This window comes from Pelophylax lessonae (assembly GCF_965119305.1).
Source record: "Pelophylax lessonae genome assembly, chromosome: 1".
Lineage (NCBI taxonomy): Eukaryota > Metazoa > Chordata > Amphibia > Anura > Ranidae > Pelophylax > Pelophylax lessonae.
In genome coordinates, this window is record NC_138768.1 from 597,114,976 (window position 1) to 597,129,151 (window position 14,176).

Below are 14,176 nucleotides of genomic sequence, written 5' to 3' on the forward strand. Positions count from 1 at the left end.
GGACCCTGGCGGCTGAAAGGCTGTAATGGTGCACAATGAAAACCTGAGACTTTGTGTAACTAATGGGAAGGCTTTATCCACCCGGTGACTTGTATGCAGTTTTTGGGCAATTTCTAGGTATTTTACCAAGGCACCCCTGAAGACACCTGAAGGCACCCTGGTTGAAAAAGACTGGTATGGATCACTATTCTTCACTTTATACAAAAAGTGAGGCCAAGATGAGGGCCCCTAGGAGAAATACAGGGTTACCCATATATGATTAATATTATACAGAATGTATATAGCAGCAACAGTTTGCACAGAGCTTTGCAACATGAGGGCAGACAGTACAGTTACAATACAATTCAATACAGGAGGAATCAGAGGGCCCTGCTTGTTGGAGCTTACAATCTAAAATATATACTTGTTATAAGACTGCTGGACACATTACTCTATGGCTAATCTTTACTGATCAGTTAAGTTGTCAGTTACTAAATTTCTATAGTAATAAGGATAGTACAGGAGATGTATGCTTAGTACATTGAGAGCCATGTCAGACATAGTCATGTGTCTGAGTGCATTCATTATTTATTTTTATTTTTTAAGAACAACTGTTCATATTTTCCATATGACCTATTAAGTCTAAGAATACCTTTAGCCAAAGACATACTTTTTTGTATAAACCCCTTCTATTATATGCATGTTTTATTTTAAATACTATAAAATCACACTTTATCTTCCAGCTCTAGATAATATAATCTTTATCACACACCAAAGAAATAGTGATAGCTGAAGGTAACAGACCATCTGTATAGTCACCCAGACCGTTTCAGTCTCTTTTAATCTATGAGAGCTCATCATAGACCAAACAGTGGCAGGAAAAAACCCCAGGAGTCAGGCAGCTACTGTCGAAAGCATATCTAAACCCCCCCCCCCCCCCCCCGAAAAAAAAAACTCTCTCTTGCTTTTTCTCTTTATTTTAACCTCATAGAAACATAGAATGTGTCGGCAGATAAGAACCATTTGGCCCATCTAGTCTGCCCAATATATCTGAATCCTATGAATAGTCCCTGGCCCTATCTTATATGAAGGATAGCCTTATGCCTATCCCATGCATGCTTAAAATCCTTCACTGTATTTGCAGCTACCACTTCTGCAGGAAGGTTATTCCATGCATCCACTACTCTCTCAGTAAAATAATACTTCCTCATATTACTTTTAAACCTTTGCCCCTCTAGTTTAAAACGGTGTCCTCTTGTGGTAGTTTTTCTTCTTTTAAATATGCTCTCCTCCTTTACCGAGTTGATTCCCTTTATGTATTTAAAAGTTTATATCATATCCCCTCTGTCTCTTCTTTCTTCCAAGCTATACATGTTAAGGTCCTTTAACCTTTCCTGGTAAGTTTTTTCCTGCAATCCATGTACTAGTTTAGTAGCTCTTCTCTGAACTCTCTCTAGAGTATCTATATCCTTCTGGAGATATGGCCTCCAGTACTGCGCACAATACTCCAAGTGAGGTCTCACCAGTGTTCTGTACAGCGGCATAAGCACTTCTCTCTTTCTACTGCTTATACCTCTCCCTATACATCCAAGCATTCTGCTGGCATTTCGTGCTGCTCTATTACATTGTCCTCCCACCTTTAAGTCTTCTGAAATAATTACTCCTAAATCCCTTTCCTCAGATACTGAGGTCAGGACTGTGTCAAATATTCTATATTCTGCCCTTGGGTTTTTACGCCCCAGGTGCATTATCTTGCACTTATCCACATTAAATTTCAGTTGCCAGAGTTCTGACCATTCTTCTAGTTTTCCTAAATCCTTTTCCATTTGGCGTTTCCCTCCAGGAACATCAACCCTGTTACATATCTTTGTGTCATCAGCAAAAAGACAAACCTTACCATCGAGGCCTTTTGCAATATCACTTATGAAGATATTAAACAAAATTGGTCCCAGTACAGATCCCTGAGGTACCCCACTGGTAACATGACCTTGTTCTGAATGTTCTTCATTGACTACAACCCTCTGTTGTCTGTCACTCAGCCACTGCCTAATCCACTCAACAATATGGGAGTCCATGCTCAATGACTGTTGTTTATTGATAAGTCTTCTATGTGGGACAGTGTCAAAAGCCTTACTAAAATCTAGATATGCAATGTCTACTGCACCTCCACCGTCTATTATTTTAGTCACCCAGTCAAAAAAATCTATAAGATTTGTTTGACATGATCTCCCTGAAGTAAACCCATGTTTTTCATCTTGCAATCCATGGGATTTAAGATGTTCCACAATTCTATCCTTTAATAGGGTTTCCATTAATTTGCCTACTATTGATGTCAGACTCACTGGTCTATAGTTGCTCGATTCCTCCCTACTACCTTTCTTGTGAATGGGCACGACATTTGCCAATTTCCAATCTTCCGGGACGACTCCTGTTACTAATGATTGGTTAAATAAATCTGTTAATGGTTTTGCCAGCTCACCACTAAGCTCTTTTAATAATTTTGGGTGTATCTCATCAGGACCCTGTGACTTATTTGTCTTCACTCTAGACAGCAATCTTAGAACGTCTTCCTCTGTAAAGACACATGCATCAAACGATTCATTAGTCATCCTTTCAAGTGGAGGTCCTTCTCCTTCTTTTTCTTCTGTAAAAACTGAACAGAAGTATTCATTAAGGCAGTCGGCTAGCCCTTTATTCTCTTCTACATACCTTCCGTCCTTTGTTTTTAATTTAGTTATTCCTTGTTTTAATTTCCTTTTTTCATTTATATATCTGAAGAATGTCTTATCCCCCTTTTTCATAGACTGAGCAAGTTTTTCTTCTGCCTGTGCTTTAGAAGTTCTTATAACTTGCTTGGCCTCTTTCTGCCTAATCTTGTAGATTTCCTTATCTTCATTGCTCTGGGTTTTTTTATAATTACAAAATGCTAGCTTTTTATTTTTAATGATTTGGGCCAGTTCTGCTGAGTACCACAGTGGTCTCTTCCTTTTTTTGCTTTTACTGACAAGTCTAATGCAATTTTCTGTTGCCTTCAATAATGCACCTTTTAAGTAGTCCCATTTCTCCTGGACTCCATGTAATCCGTTCCAGTCTGATAAGGACTCATTTATGACTAATTTCATTTTTGAAAAGTCTGTTTTTCTAAAATCTAAAACTTTTGTTTTTGTGTGGTGTGACTCTTTCACAGTTCTTATATTAAACCACACTGACTGGTGATCACTAGATCCCAAGGTTTCGCCTACAATGACATCATATACCGAATCCCCATTTGTGAATACCAAATCCAAAATGGCCTCCCTCCGGGTTGGCTCCTCAACCACTTGTTGCAGAGACTACCCCAGTAGGGAATTTAGAATATCTGTACTCCTGGTAGAACTTGCTATTTTGGTTTTCAAGTTTATATCTGGAAGATTGAAATCTCCCATAATGATAACTTCTCCTTTCATTGTCATTTTAGCTATTTCTTCAACTAGTAGATCATCTAGTTCTTTAACTTGACCAGGTGGTCTATATATCACACCTACACGAGTTACTGCATGATTAGCAAACTGCAACGTAACCCAAACTGACTCTATGTTGGCCTCACCAACTTGTATTAGGTTAGATTTAATGCTATCTTTCACATACAGGGCCACTCCTCCTCCTTGCTTGCCTTCTCTGTCTCTTCTGTATAAAGAGTACCCTGGTATGGTTATGTCCCAGTCATTTCTTTCATTAAACCATGTCTCCGTAACAGCCACTAAATCTACATTCTCAGATGCCATTATTGACCCAAGTTCATTGATTTTTTTTACCTAAACTGCGAGCATTTGTAGACAGGACTCTGAGCTTATCATTTCTTAACCTCTGTGCTTCTGACCTGTTCTGGCATTGTTTCGGGGGGCAATTGGACTCTTGTATTTTCACTCTTTTGCCCCCCCTTCCTAGTTTAAATACTCTTTTGCAAATTCTTGGAGTTGTTCACTAAGTACATTTGTTCCTTTGAGAGAAAGATGCAAACCATCTTTTTTGTACAGTTCCTTTCTATTCCAAGTAGAGCTGTCATGAGAAACAAAGCCAAATCCTTGCTCTTGACACCATTTACTAAGCCATATGTTGAACTCCTTTATGCGCCTCTGCCAATCATTCTGAACATTATGCACAGGCAGAACTTCAGAAAATGAAATGGTGGATGCAAAATCCTGTATGTCATTTCCAAGTGTTATAAAAGATTTTTTCACCTCTGACACTTCATTGCAAGCCAGGTCATTTGTCCCTAGATGGACAAGAACATCCGCCTCCCCTTCCTGCTTTGCTTGCTTAACAATATTAATAATACGTCTTCTATCTCGCCTAGCAGTAGCACCAGGGAGACATCTCATAATCCTTAAAAATTACACACTTCCCGTCCATTGCATTTTTGGGTTTGGATACACTTCAATGCAAGCCATTACTGAGTGTACGCAAAAAGTTTTGTCTGCTGAGATACAGGCATGCGTATAATATCTGAGACCCCTTCCAGCCAGCTATTTAAATCAGATCTGCCTACCAATTTTTTTAGGCAGATCTGAATGAAAGCTCATTCCTAAAGATGGCACACACATGCCAAATATCGGCTGATATTGGCCTGTTCGACAGGAACCTTCCAACATTCGGCCAGTGTGTACAGCAGCCTGTTTAACAGAAGCCAGCCTAATGACCAGCTTCTGTTGAACGGGCATGCTTTAAAACCAGCAGCCCACCGGCATCCATTCAGTGCTACAAGCCAATGGCTGTGAGTGCTGATCAGTGTGTCCTGTCGGGGGTGCAGGCTCCCTGTCAGAACACAATAGCTCAGCCAGGGAGATCGCTGTATTAGCATTACTTGTGGTCAGTCATTTTGGGTTCAAGCGATCTGCCAGTTTAGTGTGCCGCGTTAGTCTAAGGGCAGGCTGATGTAAACGGATTTGTATCTGTTAACATCTGATTGCCTCCAAGTCATTCTAGCGCAGAAAAAAAAAATTGAAAAGTTTTGCATCCCCTTTTGTTTTTTCAGGACCTAAATGTGATAGAGCAGAGGTAAAAGAAATTAAACCCATCCACTTCTGTTTACAGCCTATAGACCTAACAAGGGGGGAATGACAACACAGAAATATGGATTATTTTGACTTACTCTCCCATTAACAATGGGAGAGTAATGGAGACACCGGCAGAAAAAAAAAAAAGTCAGATTCTAGCTCTTCACCACATCATTCAAAACTATAAAAAACAGTTCTAGCTTTAGATGCAAATTGGTCCAATGTTTACAACAGTGTTGAATTTAAAATACTTACAGTATCTTCTCTTTGTTTGTTGGCACAGTTGTTATTTTAGTCATTGTAGCAAGGTACATTTTTAGATAGCATTATATGAGCTCTTACAGTCAAGCTGGAAGCACAGATACAAAGTCCTTAAGTGTGATACAACCCATTACAATAGATAAAGTCATAGTTCAAAGACTGCACAGTTGGTGACACGTCATTCACAGGTAGCTGTTCAAACATCTGGCAGAGTAAATTAACAAAACTGGTACACATTATATATAAACAGCTATAAAGCATATCCTTAAAAATACTTTCCTGTAAGAAAAGTTTTACTAATACTGTTTACAAAGAAGGTCGAAGTTCCATATAGAAATTGTATTTGTCATAGTATTTAAGATTGCTATGGAGCTAAATGCAATTTCTGGTTACCATTTTAGGGTAAAGGTGAACATTCAAAGAAGTCCATAATGATATTGCTAAAACTGGCCATACACAAGCAAACTTTTTTATTTTTAATAGAACATCTGACCTGATTTTGTTGGAATCACACAACAGGCTTAATTTATAAAGGTGTCTCAGACACCCTACTTATCCCCACAATCACAATGTCCTTATTCCAGTATGGGACCATAAGAGGGAGAATCTGATTGTTAACATGTGGAAGGCAGTCTGTCTAAACCAATATATGATGAATATTGTCAACCATTTGCCAGCTTTTTTCATACCCGCTGATTTTTGCTGGTGAGGTTCCCATTGGTTTATCTTTAGCCATTAATATTAGAATTGTGTGGCCAGCATCTAACCAAATAGTCCTTTCTACCTTATTGGAAATTCTTATATTTATTTCTTATATGATTTTCTGTAGTATCCATCTCTGGTCCATATACAGAAAAAAAACTGTTAACCTAAAATCAACCAAAAGATCAAAAGGTCAATCTGGTTTCTCAAATAACATTTGCTATTTTCTTAAATATGTGTTTTCTTTCCATAGGTTAAAACCCTATATATGTACCAGAATGAACCCACCATCATTGCGAACATTAAGAGAGGCTTGGCAAGTCTTTTCCAGATACAGTTTAGTTCCGGTACAGTGACAGAGGTAATAGTTTTGTCTTATGTGGGCAGTTAGCACAAGTGGCAGCTTGTGACCCAGTAGGAAGTTAGTCAGGCCATGAAAAGTCCTTGGAGGTGAGATTCCATTGTAGGTCATTTTCTGTGCCTGCTGAGGTTTGTGGGTGTCTGTAAAGCAGTAAACGGGATGATAAGAATCATATTCAGCTTGTGGGTAGAAAAACTATGAAGTGTGGAGGTTTGTACAGGAAATATGGCACCTGTTTCTTGATAAATACTTTTATTTTTCTGTGTCTCATTAACAATGAATAGTTTCCATGCACTGACTTGCAATAGATTGTGTTCTCTGTATTTAAAAATAATTTGTTTTTCTGCATTCTAAACCTGTACAATGTAAGTTAGGATTCCAGGTATGTGGAGTTTATTCTACAGAAGTAATTATTGATATTTTTCTGTATTGAATTGGGTATGTCCTGTTTTGCAGTTATTACAAAACAGCATAATGTATATCTAAAACCAAATGCAAAATGTATAATATATTGCAGCTTACAAGTCCTTATATGTAGTATCTGCCTTAGTTTTCGCTTTTTTTTAAGCAAATACAGAAAAATACCTGTTGATCTTTATAGAAACTCCATTGTCTTTGTAACTTCATGCGCACTGAACTGAGGTCACAAATAATGTTATCTGCCTCCCCAGATGTCTTTCGTAAACTCTTTCCCCTATGCAATACAGAGTGGATTTCTTTCCTGCAACCACAGACAGTGTTGGGAGAGGAATCCCTCCCACCGAGCCATTGTATTCTCTCGCCGAGAGGGGAGCAGGGGCATCCCCACTGGGAGAACACAGTGATTATTGCTAGCAGCTATAGCAGCTGCTAGTAATATTCACATGTAAAATCTGGCAGGCTTGTTGTACACAAGTTGATCAATCGATCAACTTGGGTACGTTCAGCCTGGCCATACATGGTTTAAACCATCTATGGCTGGCTTAAGAGAACAACCTAGGGAGTAGGGATGGGCTCAATGTTCATGTCGAACGTAAGTTCGACTCGAACATTTGGTGTTCATGTGTTTGCTGAACACACGGGGCGCTCGGTGGGATAGTTAGCCTGCTAACGAGCACCCCATAATGCACTGTGAGCCCGCAGTGCACTGATTGCTGATGATTGGCCAAAGCATGCACCTGACCTGTTTGCTTTGGCCAATCACAGCACAATGTACTGTGAGAGCCATGATTGGCCAAAGGCAGTGCGCCTTTGACCAATCATTGCTCAGGTGGCACGCCCCACACCATACAAGGCTGCTTACATGGCAGCCCTGTGTAGTCTGTTAGTGGAGATTAGGCAGGGTAGTTAGTGGATTGTGTGTTCAGTTAGTTTAGTGCAGTCAGTGTAGTGTAGTGTAGTGCTGAGCGGTGATTTTTGTTTAACACAGTGTAGTAGTGCCACTGAAGTGTCGGTGTATACAAGTCTGTGTCATCCCACTGATCCCATTTTTGTTTTCATTGATATTTTTATTTTTTTGCTGCATTAGGTTCTGTTGCTGCATTATTAGTACTCCCCTGTCCGTGTCGCAGAAGCTATTACTTCTGTGTCAGTAGTGGTTTTCTTTCTTTTCCCTTTTTTTTTTGGCGCAGCAGCACTTGATTTAGCATAATTGCTGTCCCCCATTCTGCATCACAGGTGTTCCTCTTTCTGTGTCAGCAGCGGTTTTCTTTTTTGACAGAATTCAGAAAAAAAGCGGTGTGGGGTCCCCCCAGAAATTAATACCAGGCCCTTTGGGTCAGGTATAGCTTTTAAGTGGAACTCCACACCAAATATTTAAAAAAAAAACAGCGTGGGGTCCCCCCCAAAATCTATACCAGGCCCTTTGGGTCTGGTATAGTATTTAAGAGGAATAATAAAAAAAATAAAAAAAAAAATGGCGTGGGGCCCCCCAAAATCCATACGAGACCCTTATCCGAGCATGCAGCCTGGCAGGCCAGGAAAGGGGGGGGAGCGAGTGCTCCCCCCCTGAACCACACCAGGCCACTTGCCCTCAACATGAGAAGGGTGCTTTGGGGTGCCCCCAAAGGATCTTGTCCCCATGTTGATGGGGACAAGGGCCTCTTCCCAACAACCCTGGACAGTGATTGTCAGGATCTGCAGGTGGGGGGCTTATCCGAATCTGGAAGCCCCCTTTAACAAGAGGGCCCCCAGATCCCGCCCCCATGTGAATAGGTATTGGGTACATATTATCCCTACCCATTCACCAAAAAAGTGTCAAAAAGTAAGAACCACAGGAAACAGTTTTTGACGAGTCCTTTATTAAAAAATGGTGTCCCTCGATTGTCAATCATGATGCCCGCATTACCCAAAAGATAAAAAACGCTCTGCCTCTTGGGAGACCTCCCGCCATCTGCCCGATCTGCGCTTTGACAGTTTGTATATAAGCAAGGGGCGGGGCCACCTGGCTACATCACTCGGAGGCATTGCCCCGTCTGATATGTGATGTCACGTGATGTCAGAAGGGGCGGTGCCATGGGGTGATGTAGCCAGGTGCCCCTGCCCCTTGCTTATTTAAGAATTGTCAAAGCACAGAGCGGGCAAATGGCGGGATGCCTCCCAAGAGGCAGAGTGTTTTTTATTTTTTCTGTTTTTCCAGTCGAATCTGGGGGCCCCCCTGTTCCCGATCAGGGCTTTCAGATTCTGATAACCCCCCCACCCACAGACCCCAACAACCACAGCCCAGGGTTATCAGGAAGAGGCCCTTGTGCCCCCCCACCCCAAAGCTTCCACCCCCCCATGTTGAGGGCATGTGGCCTGGTATAGTTCAGGAGGGGGGGGCTCGCTTGTTCCCCCCCCCCCCTTTCCTGACCTGCCGGGTTGCATGCTCAGATAAGGGTCTGGTGTGGACTGTGGATCCTACGCCGTTTCTTTTTTTAAATTTTGGCGTGGGGTTCTCCTTAATATCTGTACCAGACCTGAAGGGCCTTGTATGGACAGGGAGCCAGCAATACAGCCACGTGCAAGTTTAAATGACATTTTTTGCTTTAGAAATGTCAGTATTGCTGCAGCATCGTACAGATGTGCCACTTTACAGGCAGACAAAAGGGACCTCCTATGCACATTATTTAAAATAATTTTTCATTTTTTTGTTCACTTTAAGCATCATTAAAATCACTGCTCCTTTAAAAACAATTGTTTTAAAAAAATGTTTTGCATTGATACATTTCCCCCTGGGCAGTACCTGGGTCCCCATACACTTTTTATGACAATAACTTGCATATAAGCATTTCAAATTAGGACTTTTTATTTTTCATGTACGTTTCCCATAGACTTTAATAGGGTTCGCATGTTCGCTAGAGTTTCCCTGTTCGAGATGTTCTGGTGCGAACCGAACAGGGGGGTGTTCGGCCCATCCCTACTAGGGAGACAACACTGTTTCTCATTCCATATAATAAAGTAAGTCAATATGTCACCGAAGGACAGATAGTGTGTTACTAACAGGATCACTCTTTGAAAATAAATGAAAAAAAAAACCTTGAAAAGAAATAAAAATAATTCAGCCATCACATCTATTTATATATATTGCACTATTTTACATTTTTGTTTTTGGGTTTCCATATGCTTTAATTAAAGTGAAATATAAATGGAGCCCTTAAATATAGTTGTAATATAGTTGTAAACAATATACTTTGCAACGGGTGGTTTTACAAAAGTATAAAGATTTTCAATTAAATGACATACAGGATTTAAAAGTGTCTTTGTATTTTCCAGGCTGATGTTTCTGGTAATTGTAAGGTTACTTACCAGGCAAAACAAAACCAGGTAACCAAAATTAAACAACTGGACAGCTGCAAGATTTCAAAAACCGGATTCACTAATTCTAACAAGGTATTAAAGATGGCTTTAAATCTGATCAACAAGTTACACAAAATATACTGTACATGTGATATTGATTTCAAGGCATAAAAGAAATGCAAAAAAATGTATATATTTTTTTCATTGAACATGCCAGTTTTATTTGTAAAATGTATGATTTCTTTCAAAAACACAGTGTACATGGATTCACACTGTTGGGTGCTGCAAATGCATAAACTGTTATTCCACACATTAATTTGCTGTCTGTTTAGACAGCTCAATAGGCTTCTAAATGTACCAAAAGACACCAAAAAGGTGTATATTATATGTTTTGTGTAATGCAATGCTCTGCAATGCATGCTAGTGTGTTACCGTGTCTTCTGGTTTACTGCAACACCTGTGCATTTACAGAGTGCCTTGGGGTGCCATGAATAATAAATGGCACCACAGTTGCACAAAATAACATTTTCTCAAGTTTAAAGCACGTCTTTTTCATTTATCTTTCTCTTTGAAATAAAAAAGAAATAAAATAAAGGAACAGGCATTTGTAAGAATTTGAATCTCTACTGTTAAAACAACAATCGCTACCCCATTAATAATGTTTGGACATACAGTAGTACCTTGAAGATTTGTTTTTTCCAATATCTTGCAAAGACTGAATGTAAAGCAGAAATATTCATATTTTATAGATTATATATTCACAATCAATTCATTAGATATAGATGTTTGACTGTGGGACTTGATCTTTAACACCATCAGTTTCGTCTCTTCCTTCACCTTTTTAGCAATCATCAGACATTTACCACCCACCTATGTGATCATATCTGAGGGACAATGGGTTAGTTATTAGGTACAGTGGGCAAAGTTTTGTCACACGCACAGAGTGCCATAGGCCTAAATTGCTTCCCAACATTTGATAGGGTAAACATGAACATAATTATGCAGTTCTGTTCTTAAAATGTATCTCCACTTTGCGGAGAAAAACAATCCTCCCATGGTCAGTTACATACATTTAACAAGTCCAACCTGCAAAAAAATTAAAAAAAAACAATTTCAGGGGCGTTCTGTATACCAACAGGGTAAAGATCAACCCTTTACAAAGAGATATGTGTTTAAGTATTTTTCTGCATATTCTGTATATAACTATTTTATTAAAAAAAAAAAAAAAATAAGTAATGGTGGTACTGGTTTGTATAAAATAGGTATTTACCTTGTATTTGGAACAGGTTCTGGGTATTTCTAACAAAGACACGTCTGGTACAATTTACCTCATTGAAGATGACAATATTAAATCTGTGCTAGCTGAAGAAAATCATGTGCTGACACTCAATGTATATGAAACAATTGCAGCCAAAATACTGTGCAGGTCAGTCTTCCTCTTTTTTCTTTTTATTCTTCTTTGGTTAAAGGCAGCAAAGTGTAAAGAAAAAAAGAGTAAAACAGGAAAGATCACACAGAAAAAAAGCAATGACACATGCCTATTACACAGAGAATAAATAGAATAATTCTAATATTTTGCAAATGAGTAGAGCACCGTGATATGCACGTTTTGTGTTGGCAGCAGCAATTACCTTATTTAATTAAAAGGTCTTATTCCTAGATGCAGCAACCCATAGCAACAATAACAACCAAGCAGAATTCCTTCTAATGAAATCAGACCAGAAGAGGATGGATTATGATTGGTTGTAATGGGTTACTGCATTTAGAGCAGACCCTGTACCAAAAATGCAAGGTCAGCTTATTAGATCTGAATCTCCTCCCTGCAATTGCTGCATATAGGTAGCTGAAAACTGTACCTGTAAAGAAATAGGTTAGGTTATAGACTTAGCTTACTGACACCTTCCTCCCATGGCACCAAGGAGAGAGTGATTTCACGCTCCTTCCAGCAAGATCCTGTGGAACCCAGAGTAGCTCAGATCTCAAGAATAGATGCTCTTGTAAAAGTGTCTTCTTGTGAGATTTAGGATACTCATCATTCCCCAGGAATGCAGCCAGAAGGATAATGAGGTCACTCCCTGCAACACCTCTGTTTATGTAAATATCTCTGCCTGTATATATTTGTATACGCATCCTGCAATCAGTTTGCTATCTATTTTTTATTTTATCTTTCCAAATACGCAGACAAAAGCTGGAACTGAAGGCTGTTGAAGCTGGACCAAAGGAAGTAGCAGGAAAGCAGATAGCCAATGTAGTCAAGGGGCTAGATGCCAAATACATGGCTATTCCCCTAGTGGCTGATCCAATAAAATCAGAATGTAAAAATTGTCCTGTGGTGAGTAAACTCATCAGTATTGTTACTTATAACTTTTACCTGCATTTTTTTTTTTTAAATAAATAGTCCATTATGTTATTTATTTAACTCTGTTTCCTATCAGCTTTTAAAACAATGGCAGACCATTCGTAAAAACTTGGAACCTGAAAATCTTTCAAAAGCCACTGCGGCTCACGGCTTTCTGTCACTAATTCAAGGTCTTCGTAGAGCTAAGAAGTCAGATATTCTAACACTTCTCAGATCAGAAAAAGAAAATGTGCTGTGAGTATTAGCTTACATGTATTGTTCTGATGTTCTGTTACTGTTAAAATTGAAACATAAATGGACTGCTCCTCCAGTGCACCTGGGAGTCAGGACCTTCATTATGTAGCTGTTCTGCATAAGTGGTTATAGCAGGACTTGGAAAGATCTGAAGCAAGAAAATAAACAATATTTTTAAGTACCAGGCCACCCACAATTTCATAAGGGCACAGCCCTTTGTGTTCTGCTTAGGCTCATGGTATACAGAAGAATCTACACACCTGCTTTTGTGATAGGTGTGCCACAAGGAAAGAGGGAATTACAAAAACGATTGTTTTTTTTATGGTTCAGTGCATCCATAACTAATACCAAATGCACACTTCTGCTACATGGATGTGGTAACCCAACTTATCTACTTTCCATTACACTCTCAGATCTCAAAATAGTCCAATGTACAGAAAAGAGTTAATTTTTTTTGTTTAATACATTTCTATTGAGGTGAAAATAGAGGGTATTGAAAACAGTATGCCCAACAGACAAATAGTCATCAAAAATATAGTAACGGTAACATTTACAATGAAGTCCAAGAAAACATATGGACATCGAGCTCATAACGACAGAAATTGCAATCCCACATAGGACTCAATTAAATTAGGCAGCAGACATTAAAAGGGAGGATAATATAAGCAGACAAATAAAAGGTGTAGAAAAGGGGCAAAGGAAACAAAGAAAGGAAGTAAGAGAGGGGGAAAGAATAAGGAAATGCAATAGTCTTCGTAGAGATATTCAGAAATGAACATGGAGAGCATCAATACATCTGGAGTAGCACATAGACAACAACGTCAATCGTGTTTAGACATAATTTCTAAGTAGGCTGAAGAATATGTGAAGGAGAACCAAGAGACCCATATTTTATTGGCCAAGCTACGGTACTCGTGCATGAGATCATCCATGTGGTATATGTGTCTATTACTTGAAACCATTGTTTCACAGTGGGAATGGTCAATTGTTTCCAATAAAGTGGGATGAGGGACTTTGCAGCATTTAAAAGGTGATGGGTGATGGAACGTCTATATCAACTTGTTGATTACCTGTACAGTGAAAAAGTACAACCCGGGGGTCATTAGGAACTGCAAATCCTTGTATAACTTCTATCCAATGCTGAATTTCAGACTAAAACAACCGTATGAGTGGGCATTCCCACAATATATGGGCTCTTTTATTCTGCATGGTGATCCACCGCAAGTTCCTCCCCCCACATCACAGGTCCCAGAAAGCTGCGGGACCATGCACAAAGCACAGTGTGCAGCTGGCTGTGAAGCTGCAACAAGGAATCACAGCGGATGCCCACAGTAAACATACTAACACCGGCGACCCGAAGACTGGCGAAGAACCAGTTTGGGTAAGGACAGCCCTGGATAGGTGAGTGTCATTTCATTAAAAGTCAGAAGTTACAGTATTTGTAGCTGCTGACTTTGTATTTTTTCCAAACAGGGCAAAGAACTGCTT

The 14,176-nt window shown here is 39.5% G+C and overlaps 1 protein-coding gene across 1 annotated transcript in view; it reads left to right on the forward strand.

Moving 5' to 3' along the window:
- Window positions 1-14,176, forward strand: part of MTTP (microsomal triglyceride transfer protein) — a 101,915-nt gene that overhangs the window by 51,018 nt on the left and 36,721 nt on the right. The window contains exons 4-8 of the mRNA XM_082253218.1: window positions 6,232-6,339; window positions 10,072-10,188; window positions 11,382-11,521; window positions 12,277-12,427; window positions 12,531-12,688. Coding sequence (XP_082109344.1) covers window positions 6,232-6,339; window positions 10,072-10,188; window positions 11,382-11,521; window positions 12,277-12,427; window positions 12,531-12,688 — 674 coding nt within the window. The remainder of the gene's footprint in view (window positions 1-6,231; window positions 6,340-10,071; window positions 10,189-11,381; window positions 11,522-12,276; window positions 12,428-12,530; window positions 12,689-14,176) is intronic.